General features: G+C 37.6%; 1 protein-coding gene across 1 annotated transcript in view; it reads left to right on the top strand.

Moving 5' to 3' along the window:
- The window catches only part of LOC140738563 (plexin-D1), a 45573-nt gene that overhangs the window by 21925 nt on the left and 3891 nt on the right, over positions 1 to 19757 (top strand). Inside the window, exon 4 of the mRNA XM_073066020.1 lies at positions 17629 to 17729. Coding sequence (XP_072922121.1) covers positions 17629 to 17729 — 101 coding nt within the window. The remainder of the gene's footprint in view (positions 1 to 17628; positions 17730 to 19757) is intronic.

Genomic DNA, 19757 nt, shown 5'->3' with positions numbered 1-19757 from the left:
GTCACCTGTCCTGTCTCATTCACTAACAGCAGATCCAGTATCACACACTCTTTCATTGGGGCTTCTACATACTGATGAAGGAAACTTTCCAGGACACATTTGACAAACTCTATCCCATCCAGTCCTTTTACAGTATGGAATTCCCAGTCAATTTGTGGAAAGTTAAAGTCACCTATTGTAACAGATTGCAACAGTCTGCTATCTCTTTACAAATCTGATCCTCTAAATCCTTCGGACTGTTCGGTGGTCTGTAATATAGCCCCATTGTTGTAGCCATACCTTTCTTATTTCTCAGTTCCACCCGTAACACCTCACCAGTCGAGTTCTCCTGTCTGTCCTGACTGGGCACTGCTGTGACATTTCCCCTGACTAGTAACACCACCCCTCCTCATTTGATCCCTCCCACTCTGTCACGTCTAAAACAATGGAACCCCCGAATATTGAGCTGCCAGTCCTGTCTCTCCTGCATCTAAGTCTCACTAATGGCTACAATATCATAATTCTAGGTGTTGATCTATGCCTTGAGCTCATCTGCCTTTCCTACGATAGTTCTTGCATTGAAATATTCAGAGCTCAGGACACTAGTCGCACCGTGCGCAACCTTTGGATTCCTGACTCTGAGGTCTCACCAACATATTCCTCCACTACCTCTCCACTCTTTGTTCTGGTCCCCATCCCCCGCAACTCTATTTTAAACCCCACCATGCAGCATTCACAAACCTTCCCGCAAAAATACTAGTCCCTTCTGTGTAGATCCCTCCTTCCCTGGAAGAGAGCCCAATGATCCAAAAATCTTATGCCCTCCCTCCTACACCAACTCCTTAGCCACGTGTTAAACTGCATAGTCCTCCTAGTTCTGGCCTCACTAGCACGTGGCATGGGTCACAGTCCCGAGATCACAACCCTGGAGGCACTGCCCTTTTACTTAGCACTTATCTTCCTGAACTCCCTATGTGGTACCTTGTCATTCATCTTGCCCATGTCATTGGTACCTACATGGACTACGACCTCTGGATATTCACCCTCCTATTTAAGAATGCTGAGGATTCGATCCGAGATATCCCAGACCCTGGCATCCAGAGGCAACGTACCATCCGGGAATCATCTTCCTGCCTTCAGTCTCAAAGAGCTATAGTGTCCACTCCAACAATGGCTGCTGCACTTTCCCTGCCATCTTTTAATTTGCTCTTGCTATTCAATCCCAACACTATTGGGTTGCTGGTCAGAGCTCCAAGTAAACTGCTATCAGCTCCACTGCCTTTTTCTACTCAGTCAGTGGACCCGAGTGAAATCCCTTTCCTCCATCTTCTGACTGGTCGCTGGTCAGAGCTCCAAAATTAAAAAAAATAGGCCTGGAGTCACAGAAACTGCAGGAAGGGTTGGGAAACTCTGCAGGGTTTCTTTCCTGAATTTCTTTGAGGAACTGGTTGGGATCTTGCAATATGGAAAAAAAAATCCCAGCTTTTAAAAAATATATATTTTGATTCTCTTCAGAACTGAGAAAACAAAGAAAGTAAAAAGTTTATTTTAGGTTAAAGTCCTTACATAAAATGGATATTTTGCCATTGTCAAATCTTCATAGGATTTGATTTTTAATGGCTTCCCAAATAGTTACTACACTAGAATGAAGGCGGTTGGGTGATTTCCAGTGAGTTTCTCTACTTCATTGATTTAAAAAAACTTCACTAGATTCCATCATCATTCGGCTTCCTCTATTCTCTGAATAATGTCTGAGTAAAATCATTCTGTTTGGTGTAGTGTTGACCTTGGTAAGCCACACTATTGTTCCTGTCCTGACTCCACACATCATCTGATGCAGTATTTTTGTTTCTGGCTGCATGAGCAAGTTTATTTTAATTGCACAGTTTGTCTTCTTCCACACTTTGGTTGTTTGTCAGTCTTTTGTGTTTAATTTTATTTCACTACTAGACAACGCGGTGACCCGTTGGGGCATCCTTTGAGGGAAAGGTAGTGCAGTCTGATGTGACCAGAATGAACATTAAATTTTCCTTAATGCTATTTGTATTGCTTTGCTTTGGAAATTGAAGAAAAACCAGTTTATTAAAGAAGAAAGATGCGTAGCAAGGGAAATACAGCTCCTCCTCGTTTAACGAAGGACACTTCTGATGGCAACATTTCTGGTTGATCTGCCACTCTTGTGCCTCTCGTTGTCATTTTGGAGATGTACAGTCCTTTCATGTGCTGTCTCTTCATCTCTTCTGCTGTTTATTCTTTGTCTCTAATCTTGGAGACGTGCATTTCTCAGCTCCTTTGTCTCTTCCTTTCTCCTCCTCCTGTGCCTGTTGTTGTCATTCTGGAGACCTGCATGCCTCTTCTCCTCTGTCTCTTCTTCTCTCATCTTTTTTGACCTGACTCTTTGATCCTGGAGTCGTGCGGCCCTGGCCTCATCCGATTCTTGTTCTCTCCCTCTCCTTGCCGTTTCCGGACAATGTTTGGCATCCCCCTTCACTTTCCACATGGCATAATTAGGCTGACCATATTTTTTTACTCTAATGCTGGATAGAAGATAGGAAGCAGTAATACTAAAGGAAGCTGATTATTCTTGATGATGTGGTTGGCGCTCTCCTAAATGGATGCAATATAGTCACCGCTGTCCTTTGACTGCAGCAAAGGGTTTTATGGGTGTCTCGAAGTACGTCATTACGGGTTACAGGATGTTATGTCATGCTTAAATTTAGAGAAGATCCAATGTTCAGTTTTTGAATCTAGTCAAGACTTTCATACATTGTGGGGACCATTTGTGAGTTATTTTCAAAACCTTTGATTTGTTGTAGAAGTACAGATTGTGGCTAATAATATATTTTATTATATGATAAGGGTTCCCCCTTTTTTTCTTGCTTTTCCTAACAGCTCTGACTTTGGTAGTGGGTTTACAATTTTTCCTGTATACCAAATTTTTATATCTCAATATTATGATTTAATTTAATTTTTATGAATACAGGGTTTTGTGATTATAACTGTATTTTTAATACAATGTATTTGTCAAGTCAAGTCACGTCACTTTTATTGTCATTTCGACCATAACTGCTGGTACAGTACATAGTAAAAATGAGACAATGTTTTTCAGGACCATGGTGTTACATGACACAGTACAAAAACTAGACTGAACTACGTAAAAAACATCGAGAAAGCTACACTAGACTACAGACCTACACAGGACTGCATAAAGTGCACAAATACTATACTATATATACTAAATTTGATACTATATTTTTACTTATAATATATATCTTCTTGTACTCTGTATTCCTTTATGCAGAAACTAATAAGAATATTGAAAGAGAAGTACATCATTACAATAAGATTTAATGATCTCTTATTGATGGGTGGCAGTTAGATCTGTCCCAATCCTGCACATGCTGATGGTGATTAGCAGTACGTGACTGCTCGAAATAGAGCTGCCCTGCCCTTTTGCTCCAGTTGGTGTCGCTGCTGAGGCTGGTCGTGCACATGCGTCGTGGTGTTGTGTCCCGATTTCCATGATGGCAGGTTGGCTCTTGGGTGAAAGTGGGGCTGTTGATTTTGGCGAGTGAGCAATTTTATACGAATATATAACCCTGAACTTTGCCTGCGTTCTGTAAGTTAGCGCATCTTAAGTCAATTTAGTCAAAAAAAGTGCCGCTGTAATGCACCGTTTGCACTAATTGGAGGTCACAAACAGACAAACAGAGCATGAGAGTTTTAGTAGTATATAGATTTTCATTTTTCCTGTAAATGCCCATAAGAAAATTACTCTTAAGGTAGTGTACAGTGACATACAAGTACTTTGATGGTAAACCTACTTTGAGGAAAGTTGTATTTCTGATTCTAATTACTTTCTCCTTGTGATCGTTGACCCCCCCATGAGAATAGAGCGTCATGTAGTGAGATCCTGAACCATGTACTAAATTCCATCTTCCGAAATATTTTTTAATTTAGAGTCAATTTCTTTTGGATTCTCAACTTCTGAATTTTTAATTTAAAGTTTTGAAATTTATGTCCGGTATTTGATTGTCCATTGGTGTTTCATCTGTCTTAACTCTTTCTTTGTTAAGGCAGGCTTTCAAGTTTTCTGAATTCTACAACATTCTGTGACATTTTGAACACAAGCACACGCAGCTGACACTGTTTAGAAACTGTTTGCTCTAAGCACGGTATAGTGTCTAATTGTCACACAAGTGCACGGTCTGACACTGTTTAGAAACTGTTTCTCTACAGTCTCCTGTCCCAATTAACGGTGTGGAGTTTGAAATAATTGAAGGGAATCCTGGCTATTTTCTCAATGAGTTTTTGTTCTTTATGAGTTGTCCTAAGTGGCTGCCCTGAATAACCAATGGCCCAATAAACCAGAATCATTAAATAAGTGGTACAAAAGCAAAATAAAAAAAGCTGTCAGATTCCCCCTTCTCCAGCCCTTTATCTCTGTCACCAATCAACTTCCTAGCTCTTTACTTCACCCCTCTTCCTCCCGATTTCACCCAATCAAAAAAAGACTTAGGAATAAAAACAGGTACGGCTTGAAAAAGTTATATAAATTTAGGTAAAATATGCATTTTAATAGAATTGATTCAACAAATCTGTGATAAAGAAAGAGGCGACCAATTAGGAAGTATCTTTTTCACATAATTCATTAAGGCTAGAAAATTTTCTTTGAATAGAACTTTATAAATCTTACACCCAAATATGTAAATTGTTTTCTTACAATTTTAAAAGGAAGGTTAATTTTGGTTGGTATCAAATTATTTAAAGGAAACAATTCACTCTTATGTAAATTCAATTTATATCCTGAAAACTGACTAAAATTAGTCAGTAAAAGAAATATAGAGGGTAAAGAAGTTGTAACATCAGATATAAAAAGCAATAGGTCATCAGCATAAAGTGAGACTTTATGAGTAGTACCTTTCCTTAAGATACCAGTGATATCTTTAGACTCTCGAAAGGCAATTGCTAAAGGTTCTAATACCAAATCAAAAAGCAAAGGATTCAATGGACATCCTTGTCTGGTTCCAAGTTGGAGTTCAATTGGTTTAGAAATCTGAAAATTAGTAAGGACCTGAGCAGAGGGAGATAAGTGAAGTAATTTAATCCAATGAATAAAATTATGCCCAAAATTAAATTTTTCTAAGGTTTTAAATAGGTAATTCCATTCAACACACACAAAATGTTGGTGGAACGCAGCAGGCCAGGAAGCATCTATAGGAAGAAGCACAGTCAACCTTTCAGGACAAGACCTTGTGTCAGGACTAACTGAAAGAAGAGATAGTAAGAGATTTCAAAGTGGGAGGGGAGGGGAGGGGGGGATCCGAAATGATAGGAGAAGACAGGAGGGGGAAGGATGAAGCTAGGATTGGAAAGTTGTTTGGCAAAAGGGATACAAGGCTAGAGAAGGGAGAGGATCATGGGACGGGAGGCCTAGGGAGAAAGAAAGGGGGAGGGGAGCACCAGAGGGAGATGGAGAACAGGGAAGGAGTGATTATGAGAGGTGCAGAGAGAGAAAAAAAAGATAGAAAGAAAAAAAGGAATAAATAAGGGATGGGGTAAGAAGGGGAGGGGGGCATTAACAGAAGTTAGAGAAAGCAATGTTCATGCCATCAGGTTGGAAGCTACCTAGATGGAATGAATATAAGGTGTTGTTCCTCCAACCTGAGTGTGGCTTCATCTTGACAGTAGAGGAGGCCATGAATAGACATATCAGAATGGGAATGGGATGTGCATTTAAAATGTGTGGCCACTGGGAGATCCCCTTCTTACCCCACCCTTTATTTATTTAGTTATTCATTTATTTTTCTCTTTTTACTCTTTTATTTTCTTTCTCTGCCCCTCTCACAATCACTGCTTGCCTGCTCTCCATCTCCCTCTGGTGCTCCCCTCCCCCTTTCTTTCTCCCTAGGCCTCCCATAATTTTGAAAAGGTATATATTATTCTAATTTAAAGTGAAATCAAAACCCCATAACAAAAAAAAAAGAGAAAAAACAGCTGTTTGGTTAAAAGAAAAGAATCTTGGACATATAGTCATAAATTCAAACAAATAGTAGCCATTATTGTTGAACAAGTCGAAGATTGTGAAAGTAGTTCCAATAAAGTCCCCATAATGTGAAAAAATCTTGTCCAGGTATAGAAATAGAACACTCAATCTTCTCTAGATTTAAACATGACATAACATCAATCAACCAATGGGCATGAGCAGGTAGAGCAGCATCTTTCCATTTAAGCAACAAAACTCTTCTGGTTAAAAGAGAAATAAAAGCCAAAATATGCAGATCATTCGGCTTAAGAGTAAAATCATTTCCTCCGATATTGCCAAACAAGGCAGTCAGAGGATTGGGTTGAAAATTTATTTTTAAAAGCTCCGAGAAAGTTTGAATTACTTCTTTCCAAAATTTATTAAGCTGCGAGCAGGACCTAAATATATGAATTAGAGAGGCCTCTTTGACATTACACCTATTACAATATGGAGAAAAATCTAAGTAAAAACGAGAGAGCTTACCATTAGTCATTTAGGCTCTATGAACCACTTTAAATTGTAAAAGAGAGTGACATGCACATAACAAAGAGGTGTGAACAGGTTTAAAAATTTCATTCCAAGTATCCTCATCAATTGAAATCTGTAGGTTTTGTTCCCAGAGATTTTTAATTTTTGTCTAACGGAATGTTTCTCATTGCCAACAACATACTGTAAATATTAGAAATAGATCCATTATGAAAAGGTTTCAGAGTAAAAATTGTATCAATTAAATTCTTATCTGGACATTTAGGAAATGTGTGAAGTTGAGAATGCAAGAGGTCTCCAATTTGTAAATATCTAAAAAAGTAGCTTTACGAAGATTATATTTAATAGATAGTTGATCAAATGAGGAAAGACTATCTCCAACAAACAGATCCTGAAAACATTTAATATCTAGTCTATTCCACTCTTTAAAAACTACAAACGTTTGTACATCAGTCAAAGAAGGTTTAAAAAAATTAGAAAAAATGGGACTAGGGAGTGAAAAACCAAATATCCCAAAGAATTTTCTAAATTGTAACCAAATCCTCAAAGAATGTTTAACTACATCAGTTAAATCAGTTAAATTACTTAAGGATAGAGGAATTAAAGAACCAAGAAGAGAAATAATAGAAAATTTATTAACTGAATTAACTTCTGAAGAGACCCAAACCAGACAGTCAGCATGATTAATATAATATAACCAAAACGTAAGGCAGCGTATGTTGACTGCTCAGTAGCAAAACCTAAAATTGGGTAGGGCTAATCCCCCATTTTCTTTAGTTTTCTGAAGGTGAACTTTGTTTAATCGGGAGGTTTTATTCTTCCATAAATAAGAAGATATAATCGAGTCTAAAGAGTCAAAAAAGGATTTAGGAACAAAAACAGGAATAAAAATTTAAGCAAAACATTCATTTTAATTGAATTGATACGTCCAATCAGCGATAAAGAAAGGGGAGACCAGTTTGATAGTACCTTCTTAACATATTCCAAAAGAGTGATAAAGTTTTCTTTCCTGAGAACTGACTAAATTCAGAAAGTAAAGGAAGTACTGAAGGTAGAGAGGACTCCACATTAGAGATGTAGAGCAAAAGGTCATCAGCATAAAGTGACAATTTATGAGTGATACCCCTCCTTAAAATACCCGAGATGTCAATGTTATTCATGAAACGTGATGGCTAAAGGCTCTAAAGCCAAATCAAAAAGCAAAGGACTCAAAGGACGTCCTTGCCTGGTACCACGTTGGAGATTAAATGGTTTAGAACTCTGAGAGTTAGTAAGAACCTGTGCAGTGGGAGATAAATAAAGTAATTTAATCCATTGAATGAAATTGGACCCAAACTTAATTTTTTTTCTGATATTTTAAATAAGTAATTCCATTCAACCCGATCAAAGGCTTTCTCAGCATCTAAAGAAATCACGCATTCTGATATTTCTTTAGAGGGAGAGTAAATAACATTCAGTAAACAACGAATGTTAAAATGAGAATAACGATTTTTAATAAATCCAGTCTGGTCATCAGAGATAATAGAAGGCAGAATGTTTTCCATTCTATGAGCCAAAAGTTTAGATAAAATTTTAGCATCAACATTAAGTAAAGAAATAGGTCTGTAGGAAGAGCAATCAGTTGGATCTTTATTCTTTTTGAGAATAAGTGAAATAGAGATGTTATAAAAAGATCGTGGCAAACTGCCTAATTTAAAAGAGTCAGAAATGACAGAAAGTAAATGAGGAATAAGCAAAGGAGCAAAAGTGTTATAGAACTCTCCAGAAAATCAATCAGGACCAGGAGCCTTCCCCGAACTCAGAGAATGGACAACCTGGGTAATTTCCTCAGAAGATAAAGGTTGATCTAACCATTTTCAATTAACCTCAGAAAGTGAGGGAATATTTAAACAATCTAGAAAATTATTCATAGAGAAAATGGCTTTAGGAGAATCGGAGCTATACAGTTTAGAGTAAAATTCTCTAAAAGTATCATTTATTTCTAATTGATCAGAAGTTATATCACCATTCACTTTGGAGATTTCCTTAATTTGATGTTTAACTATTAAAGTTTTAAGTTGATTAGCCAAAGGTTTGCCCGTTTTATCACCATGAACATAAAATTGACTTTTATCTTTTAAAAGTTGAGTTTCAACAGGGTAAGTTAAGAACAGATCATATTTCATTTTAACTTCAACACATCTTTTATGTAAGACGGGATCCAGATCAGAAGCATATTTTTGATCTAAATGTTTCAGCTGATTGGCTAAATCAGTTCTCTCCTTATTAGCTTTATTCTTAATACTTGCTGTATAGGAAATAATTTGGCCTCTAATATAAGCCTCGAAAGCATCCCAAACAATAAGGCTAGAAGTGCAATCTAGCATATTCTCTTCAAAGTAAAAAGTAATTTGACTCTCTAAAAAAATTTTAAACAGCCTTATCCGATAGTAAAATTGGATTAAAATGCCAAAATCCGTTTGATTGAGAAACACTCGGAAGATTTACAGATAAAAAGATAGGGGCATGATCTAAAACAGTAATTTCTTTATATTCACAGGATTGAACAGAGGGTATCAAATGACTATCAACAAAAAAAAATCAATCCTGGAATAGGTATGATGAACATGAGAAAAAAGGGAATATTCTCTACTTGTTGGATGTAAAAAATGCCAAATATCAATAATGTTACATTTCATTAGAAAATATAGGAGGCAGATGTACTAATATTCAAACATTTCAAAGATGAACGGTCTAAAACAGGGTCAAGACAGCAATTAAAATCACCTCCCAAAGTTAAAGAGTACAAATTTAAGTCTGGTAAAAAAGAAAAAAAAGTTCAGAAAAGCCGGGATCGGCTATATTCAGAGCATAGAGATTAGAAAAAACCATTAGTTTGTTATCTAATTTCCCTGAGACTATAATGAATCGGGGTCAGACATTACATCATGTTGAACAAAGGCAACTGAATTGTCAATTAAAATTGAAGTACATTTGGGTTGGCTTGAAAGGAAGAATGAAAAGCTAGACCATTCCAATGTTTGAACAAACATCCACAGTTGGATCTGCAAACATGTGTTTCTTGTAAAAAAAAATGGAGGCATTCAGTTTCTTAATATAGGTAAAAACCTTACTGTGTTTCGCAGGGTGGTTTAAACCTTTCACATTTAAACAAAGTAAATTAATATTGTGTACTACTTACATATGTTTAAAACAGAGGTTAGGACTTCCGGTAAGATGGCGATTGCTTAGCTGCTCCGAACTTTTGTTCCGTTATTGTCGCTATCTTTGCACTAAATGTCTCCATTTTTTAAACCTTAGTTAGGAACTTTTTTGGTTTCTTTTACTTGCCTGTGAACACATCTACCTTACAATGTCTAGCAAGAGTTCTAAATCCGGGAGAAAGGAGGCTCCGGCTCTCTCGGCTGAGACTCTAGCTGCGCTCGAACAACTCCGAGACAATATTTTAAAGGAATTTAGAACCGCTTTCAAACAGTTGGAAGCCAAACTGGATCGGATCAACGATAGAGTGGACAAACATGCTGAACACTTATCTCGCATCGATTCGACTTCTGAAGATTTAGAAAGTCGTGTTCGATACTTGGAGACCCTCTGTTCCAGCTTAGAGGAAAAATGTAACAAACTCCTTTCCAAAATGGTGGATCTCGAAAATCGCAGCAGACGCTGCAATCTCCGAATTCTTGGGTTGCCAGAGGCCACCGAACAAGGATCAACCGTGAAGCTTTTCGCCGAGTTTCTATGTGAGATATTTGGGAAAGATTTGCTTCGAACCCGCCTGAGCTCGAAAGGGCACACAGGGTCTACGTTCCCCCCAGAATTCTGGGCTCCCGCCCGCGACCGGTAATTTTGTGCTTTCATCAATACCAGGTAAAACACCGTCTGATTATGGAGGCACGTCGCAGAGGTACTTTTTCTTTCCAAAATACAATCATTTGCTTTGTGGAAGATTTTGCACCCCAGACCTTAAAGATGCGCGCTGAGTTTAAAGGCGCAATGAAAGTGCTTTTTGATCGTGGTTTTAAACCCTCCCTTCGCACTCCTGCCGATTTACGAATCAAGCTTAATACTGGAAAATATAAGTGGTTTAAGTCAGTGAAGGAAGCTGAAGCATTTGTGGCAAGTCTTCCGGCTATCCAGTCATCTTCGGAACCTGATCGGACCTCCTAAAATGGTGGATAAGTACTTCTCATAGTAAAATTACTTTTTCTGGACTCAGACTTTACTTGAATCACTCAGACATTATTCATTGAAACTCTAAGGGCTGTTGACAATCTCTCCCTGGATTTGGTGTGTCTTTTTTAAATAGGACATTCTGTGCTTAATGTTTCCCTATGGACGTTTAAATAGTACCTGTGTAATCTATTTTATTCTTGTATAACTATAGAGTTCTACAACTGACTCTAACTTGTTTTGGAGGTTTGAAGTCTTTAGTGAAGGCCTCCCTGTTTGTTGGTTCACAGTTTAATTGCTGATTTATTTTTCCTTTTTTAAATATTTATTTATTTATTTATTTATTTTCTTCACCCTTTTTTCTAATCTCTGATTTTTTTCTCCTCTCTGTAAATGGTTGATTAGTACTCTTCTTGAATGTATAATTTTCCCCTTCCTCCCCCTTTTTTTCCTCTTTCTCTTACTTTATTCTTCTATAATTTTTCGCGGGTAGGTTAGTTTTGGTTTTCTTCCGATTTTCTCTGTATTAAGTTTTATATTTCTGCAGAAGATGTTCTAATTTGTAGTTATGTTTTCTAGTGCATAAACTAGTTACTATTTGCTATAGTATTTATACAGAACTGCTGTTAATGACACAGATCTGGAAGTTGTATTTGGGTTAATTTTTTTGGTAGAGCTAGCTGCTTTTTTGGTAGCCGTCTAGTTTTGGGTTGTGTGGATGGGGTGGATTTTCCAGTTCCAACATCACTCACTGTATTTATTGTTTTTCTTTATTGCTCAGGACATGTTTATGTTTTGATTTTACGAATCTATGTTTACATCTCTGCTCCCAGACTGCTATTGTACTGCTTGACTTTTTATATGCCTGCTGCCTTTTATGCATTAGTAATTGATAATGGCTAGTGCACTTAAATTCGTGAGCTGGAATATAAAGGGATTGAATCACCCTGTTAAAAGGAGGAAGGTATTCTTACATATCAAACAACTCAAAGCTGACATTGCTTTCCTTCAAGAAACCCATATTCGTTGTTTTGATAACTCCCGGCTTCTGTCAAAGTGGGCTGGTCAGCATTTTCATTCATCCTTTGCCGCTAAAGCTAGGGGAGTCTCCATTCTTATTAACTCAAATATTCCTTTTGAACTCCATAATAAAATATCTGATACAAATGGCCGTTTTATTATTGTTTCTGGTAAACTATATAACACTAAAGTTGCACTAGCAAACCTGTATGCCCCCAACTTTGATGATGTTAACTTTTTTGAAAGCTTTTTTTCCTCACTACCAGACTTAAACTCATACTCTCTTATACTGGGTGGTGACTTCAACTGTTGGTTGCATTCTAATCTGGATCGATCGTCCTCTGTTACCAGATCACCTACTAAATCTGCCTTAGCTATTCAGTCGTTTCTCTCTAATTTTGGTATCTCTGATATATGGTGTTTCCTCCATCCTACGGAGAGAGATTATTCTTTTTTCTCACATGTTCACCATACCTTCACTAGAATTGACTATTTCTTACTCGATAACCAACTTATTCCATTTGCCCACTCTTGTGACTATCAGAGTATACTGATTTCTGACCATGCCCCAATTACTCTCTCTCTGAACTTTCCTGGTCTCCCTCAGAGGAATAAACACTGGCGGTTTGATTCAACTTTATTATCGGATGATGATTTTTAAAAATTTATTAAGGATCAGATAACTTTTATTTTAACACTAATACATCACCTGAAGTGCCATCCCAGATTGTCTGGGATGCCATGAAAGCATATCTGAGGGGTCAAATAATCTCTTACACAGCAAATCTCAACAGAAGATCCTGTGCAGATCGATTAGACCTCATTAACCAGATTAAAGAATTGGATCAAGTATATGCTCAAACTAAGAACCCTGAATTATACAAGAAGCGCGTTGAACTCCAAACTAAATTTAATCTTCTGTCTACTCAACCTGTCGAACGCCAACTTCTCGAAAGCAAGAGTCGCTTTTACATTCATGGGGATAAGTCTGGTAAATTCCTAGTCAATCAGCTGAGGCGTTACAAAGCCAAACAACATATTACAAAGATCCGGAAGGAGAACGGAGACTTTACATCGGATCATTTAGAAATTAATGACGCATTTAAAGATTTTTATTCTCGGCTTTATTCCTCTGAATCTCTGAATGACAATATCTCTGTTGATCAATTTTTACAGAATCTGAATATCCCTTCACTTTCATCTGATTTTAAAGCCAAACTCAATGCGCCTATATCATCAGAAGAAATATCTTTTGCAATTTCTGCACTGTCCTCAGGGAAATCTCCTGGACCTGATGGGTTCCCTGTAGAATTTTATAAATCATTCTCTTCACTTCTTTCTCCTCAGTTACTTTCAGTATTATCTGACTCGTTTAATTACGGCAAATTGCCACCCTCTTTCAATGAGGCATCTATTATTCTTCTATTAAAAAAGGGCAAAGACCCAACAGAGTGTTCCTCGTATAGGCCGATTTCTTTGCTCAATGTTGATGTAACGATCTTAGCTAAAGTTTTGGCTCATAGATTAGAAACCGTTATTCCCTCCATTATCTCTGATGACCAAACAGGTTTTATTAAAAACCGTCTCCCTTTTTTTAACATTCGGCGTTTATTTAATATCTTATACTCACCTCCAACTGGGATTCCTGAATGTGTTATTTCCCTCGATGCGGAGAAAGCATTTGATCGTATAGAGTGGAACTACCTTTTTGCAGTCTTAGAAAAATTTGACCTCGGTCAAAGCTTCATCTCTTGGATCAAATTGCTGTACCTGTGTCCTACTGCTTCTGTTTTAACTAATTTTCAGAAATCCCAGGTATTTAATCTCAAATGTGGCACCCGTCAGGGATGCCCCTTAAGTCCCTTTCTCTTTGATTTGGCTATAGAACCTTTGGCGATAACATTTCGAAATTGTCCTGAATTGACTGGGATTTGGAGAGGGGATGTTGAGCATAAAGTTTCTCTTTATGCTGATGACTTATTACTCTTTCTCTCAAATCCGTCTACATCCTTACCTCTAATGTTTTCACTTCTTGACCAGTTTAGCCAGATCTCTGGCAATAAACTTAATTTACATAAGAGTGAACTTTTCCCAATTAATAAAGAAGCACAAGAACTAACATTTCGTGATCTCCCTTTTAAAGTAGTCCATAATCAATTTACTTATCTTGGAATTACAGTCACAAGGAAGTTTAAAGATCTCTTTCATGAAAACTTTGCCAATCTTTCATATACTATAAAACAGAGTCTGGTACAATGGTCACCTCTATCTATGTCTTTGGTAGGTCGTATTAATGTTGTTAAAATGTATGTTCTCCCCAAATTTTTATACTTATTTCAATCTATTCCAATTTTTATTCCTAAATCTTTTTTTGATTCCTTAGACTCTATTATTTTGTCATATCTGTGGAAGAATAAGCGCTCTAGAATTAATAAAATCCATCTCCAAAAATCTAAAAAAGAGGGTGGCATGGCTTTACCTAACTTTCGTTTATATTATTGGGCAGCTAATATACGTTGTGCTACCTTTTGGTCTTTCTTCCATGGCCAACCCGAGTGCCCTAATTGGGTGGCAATGGAGTTGAGCTCCACTTAAGAATTATCTATCTCTGCACTTCTTGGCTCTGCACTCCCTAGTAGTCTGTCCAGATCAATAGCTAATCCTCTTGTTAGACACACTTTGCGTATATGGGCTCAGTTTAGGAAATGCTATGGTTTCCATTGGTTTTCCGTTTCCAGCCCTGTCGCACATAATCACCTTTTTTTACCTACCACGTTCGATTCAGCATTCCATGTTTGGTACAGGAAGGGCATTAGACATTTTGAAGATCTTTTCATTGATAATCGCTTCGCTTCTTTTCAGCAGCTCTCTGTTAAGTTCAATCTGCCCAACGCTCATTTTTTTAGATATCTCCAAATCAGACACTTTATTGCTCCTTTAATTCCTAACTTTCCTGAAATGCCTGCAAAAAATGCTATGGACCTATTTCTTTCCATTAATCCACTAGGTAAAGGTTTAATATCAATTATTCGAGATAAATTAGCAGCCTTACGACGGGCCCCTGTGGATAAAATTAAAATGGCCTGGGAGCAGGATTTAAATACCTCCTTAACCGATGAGAGCTGGGACTCGATTCTCAAATCGGTTAACTCAACCTCTCATTGTGCTCGCCATTGCCTTTTACAGTTTAAGATTGTTCATAGAGCCCATATGTCTAAATCTAAACTATCTCGATTCTACCCTAACATTAGTCTGCTCTGTGATAAATGCAAGAGGGGCGTGGCCTCTCTCATTCATATGTACTGGTTCTGTCCTAGCTTGGAGAAATTTTGGAAAGACGTCTTCACTACGTTATCGTGTATTCTGAATCAGCACCTAGAACCAAACCCCTTAATTGCTTTGTTCGGTTTTTGGGGCGAGACAGATTTACGTCTGAGTCCGACCAAATGCTGAATATTATCCTTTGCCTCTCTCCTGGCTAGATGCTTGATCCTCCTTAGATGGAGAGATGTTGCCCCGCCCACTCATGCGCAATGGCTTAACGACATTATGGCCTGCTTGGACCTCGAAAAAATTCATTATTCAGTTCTTAATTCAGATCTAAAGTTCCATAAGGTCTGGGGACCTTTTATCGAGTATTTTCATAACCTTCCTCTTGACTAGGGTTTTTTTTTCTTTTCGGTCCCTTGCTTTCAGCTCCTTTTTTTTCTGGTAGTAGGCATTATTATCCTCTGTTGCTAAGTGTATTCACAGTCTGGGAGTTTGACTGTCCGGACTTATACTCTCTATATTGTGTGGTGGTTGGTCTGGAATTGTTGTTTTTTCTTGTGTTGTGGGGCTTGGGGAGGATACTAAGTTTACTTGTCTTCAATTTAGGTGCTTTTTTGTCAAATTCTCTTCCTTTGTAGCATATTGTCATTGTATGCCTAATTTTGCACTGTATTAACATTCCTCATTGGGATTTGGGGGTTTTTAATTTGTAAAATGTATAGAAAATCTAATAAAAAAATAATTTAAAAAAAAAAGAGGTTAAACATATGAACCACTGAAATATACCAAAAATCCAAACCTTAAAGTTTAAAATACTTAACCAAGCAATAGATGAGGCGGGGATAACCAAACAGCTGATAAAAAGGAAAAAGAAAAAAAACACCCCCCTCCCAAAGAAAAAAATCACCCAAGAAAGCTAATCTAGTGATAAATCCTACTCCCAACATCCTACTGGCAAAGCTCCAAGAGAAGAAAAGATTCGTACAAAATGAAATCCAACATAGACTAAATAACCATCAAGTGAACTGAAAAAAATTCAAAACATAGTGCCTGCAAAGAATAATTACAAAGAAAGCTTACTGAAGTTAAATCTATTAATTTTCTAAACAGAAAAAATAAAAAAATGAGAAGGAAAAGAAGAGTTATTTACGAAAATATATCGAAAAAAAGAATTATTCAAAGAAAGAAGTACTAAACAAATAAGCTACAAAAATGCAATGAATTGATCAGTCAAACTGAGGGGACAAGTTTATAAGAAGCAAAAGTAAACAGTTAAACTTCTGGAGTTGATAGACTAAATATTATTCAAAAGAGCTAAAGAAGAATTCAAAACATCATGTTAAAATATGATAAGAACAGAAACTAATTATAAGAATATATGAGAATAGAAGCGAGAATTGTTCATAAGAAAGACGTACTAAACCTTTAGACTGCAAACTTCCAACAACAAAGAATCGGTCAAGCTAAGGAAGCATAGTTTACATAATACAGTATTAAACAATTAATTTTCTGGACTTGATTCGGCCTGAAGAAGATCATGCACTTCCTCAATCGAAAGAAACCCCTCCTCAGGAGATCCATTTTTCAAAATGATCCTGAAGCGAGTGGGATAATTTAGTGAAGGTTTATAGCCTTTGTTATATAACTCAAATATGACTTCTTTATACTTAAAACGTTCACTTAATACCTCGGGTGAATAATCTTCGACCTGTCTTATCTTGTAATCTTCAAAGCTAATCATACCTAACCCACGAGCCTGGTGAATTATATTAACCTTTGTTTAGAAATCATGAAAAGCAATTATTACAGGTCGAGGTTTTTGTTGAGAAGATGATTTAAACACTGGGGCTTGGTGCGCCCGGTCCATTCTAGGTGGAGTATCCAAAACATCAGAAAACAAACGAGCCAACAGCTTTGCAAAATTTCTGAAGGTCGATTGCCTTCGACCAACTCAGGAAGACCCAAAATTTGTATATTGTTCCTTCTTGAACTATTCTCCAAAGTAACAATCTTTCATCTTAAAGATTCAATGATTTTCCATTGTTTATCTCCGAACTTTTCCAACTCATCCGTCTTAGCATCGAACCTTGTTAAAGCATCTTCATGTTGTTGAATCTGAGTAGTATGTTCCTGTAAAGTTTTTTGAATAGTCTGCAGCAGAATCTCCATTCATTTAAGCTCTGTGGTAACTTTTAAACACACATCCGAAAGTTGTTCAGATGTTTTGCTCTGAGCTTTCAGAATTAGTTCTGCAATAACTTCCATCATCACAGAAGGATCCTCTTCTTTTTTTAGAAGATTTAGCACGAGACATCATAATACTCCAAAAGTAAGTTTTCAAAGCAGATTGGATTCAGTAATTTTAAAAAACAGAGCTGTTCAAGAAACACGTCTACTTCATAGAATGCCAGTAGGAGGAGTCAACACCATTCATTATCAACTTGATTATCTTATGTATCCAGAGAAAAATGTAGTGAATCAACCCTTCAACTATCAAAGAAGCACCCACAAATCTTTGGGCCCTGTCCATCTATGTTCTGTTTTGGCCACCTCTCCTTCCGCCCAGGCTCTTGTTTTTTTTTTCAAATTTCCCACCAAACCATTCCGCATTTGTGGATTACAGTTCCCTTCTTTGTGTGTGACGAGATTCCTAAAGTCTCTGTAGAGAGTTTCTGTAGGTGAGAAGGCTGAAGGTGGCATCCTGCATGAGGTACAGCTCGTGTGAACGTTGTTTGGCTGCACAGGATCCGTACTGTGGTTGGTGTATTCTCAAGGGAAGGTCAGTTTGTGTAAAACAGATGAGTAGCAGCTAAACTGTTCACACTTACACCATAAGGCAGAACTGCTATCAATCTGTTCTGTATCAAAATCAGGACAGAGCATTTGGGAGTGAGAGTATTGAGCACAATTAGATTTGTTAAGTGAAAGGGACTGTATCCATGCTGTATTGCTGTATAACCCTACGATTCTAATTTCATAGTAAGCTTTGGGTCATGTTATTCCCACTGCTGCCCAATCTCCCAGTCTTTCCATTTTTCTGCTGATCAAATTAATATGGGTTATGTCATCCAGAAACCAACCTGCTGCCTGAACTCTTCACAGTGGCCCCTTCACACCCAAGCTCACTCATTTCAGATGTAGGAGGCCAAACAAGCTGAGCACCTGCCCCTTCCAATCCCAACTGCACATTCAACCTGGCTGCAGTAATGAGGGGCTGGTTACAAGGGGCAGGTGGGTCGGGGACGCTGTATACTGAGACCTTGACCCAGGAATTCTTAATGGTCACCGGTTGTCAAAGACCTTTTAACATTGTAGCTCACAAATAGTCAGAGTGACTTAAAAATAATTCAAATATATTTGAAATATAATATAATTCAAATATAAAGAAAGCAAAAACAATAAAAATACCAATTTGTAATTAAGATACATTAAAATTAAGGAAAACATGCACTCTTCACAAGCTGGGTGGCAACTTTAAAGGGGTGAAAGTTTGCATGCCAGTGAGCATCTACGACTGTAGGCCAATTGCAAACTGATTGTGGATAGTTTCTCCAGGAAGTTAGCACTCTACTTTGTGGAGGAACAGAGGCATTGAACTTTCAGTTGCCTTGGACCTCAACACAGGACTGGGCATACACAGGAGTCCAAAGTGTGTTGAATTCACCGCTTCCATTCAGCCCATCTTTAGTGGTGCTATTAAGTAATGCAGACCACCTCTTACTACCTTGCATCGGCCTGAAAATATTTGCTTGGCCATAGCAGAAAGCCAAGTCTACACCAGCTTGTACAACAACCCCATCCCCCATTAATTCATCCCGATAATCTACTCTTCCACAATACCATCAGTTCTACCCAGAATCCATGACTCATTTATTTACACTGGTCCATTACCTCAACAAGCACACATCTTTAGGCTGTGGAAGGAAGCCAGAACTCCCAGAGGAATCGCATGTGGCCTCAGGGAGAACATGAAAGTAGGTGTGGAAACAAAGAGAGGACCGAAAACCAGGATTGAACCCAAACCTTGAGGCTGTGAGACAGTAGCACTACCAGCTGTGCTATTCCGCCACAACTGGTTCGAATTCAACGCAATTTCGCTAGCATATATCCACAGCTGAAATTAAGTGAATTTCATTTAAAAATATTCTGACACCAGATTTTCTTTAAGATTCTACACATTTTAAGAAGTTTATTTTAGATATTTTGCTTTTAATTAGCTCTCTCTTTTATTTTGATTATGCGGATGTGAACAATGTGCCTCTGCAGCAGTTAGAGTTCAGTTAGCAGTTAGTATTACTGCTCAGGGCTTGGGAGTTTCTGCCAAGAAACAAGCCAGAGATTGTTTCTGGTATCCTCTGTGAGGAGTTATTATGTCCTCCCTATGAATGTGTGGGTTTCCTCTGGAGGCTCTGGTTTCCTCCCACATCCAAAGACTAACCAGATTATAGGTTAATTGGTCATTGCAAATTGTCCTGTGAATAGGTGGGGTGCTGGGAGGTAAGGCTCACTGGGCTGGAAGGGCGATACTATATCTCTAAACAGTATCTGATTCAGCTCCGCTGTAACAATAGTCATTAGAGAAAATCCTTCCTACTGAATGCAAAAAAGCATTTACAACACTTCATCTCTGTGCACCAGGAGAACACACATCATAGTACAATAGTCTCTGTTTTATTACTCTGTACATTATTATTGCAAATTGGTGAATTATTATTGTGTATAACTTTACTCTGTACTTTATTATTAGTTAAGACTGCAGACTGCTAAGTGTGTTTTTAAATGTTGTTGCTGTAACAAAAGAATTTCC

The sequence above is a fragment of the Hemitrygon akajei genome, chromosome 14 (genome assembly GCF_048418815.1).
Source record: "Hemitrygon akajei chromosome 14, sHemAka1.3, whole genome shotgun sequence".
NCBI classification, from domain to species: domain Eukaryota; kingdom Metazoa; phylum Chordata; class Chondrichthyes; order Myliobatiformes; family Dasyatidae; genus Hemitrygon; species Hemitrygon akajei.
The sequence above is the reverse complement of the archived record's forward strand: the minus strand, read 5'-3'. Positions and strand labels throughout refer to the sequence as shown.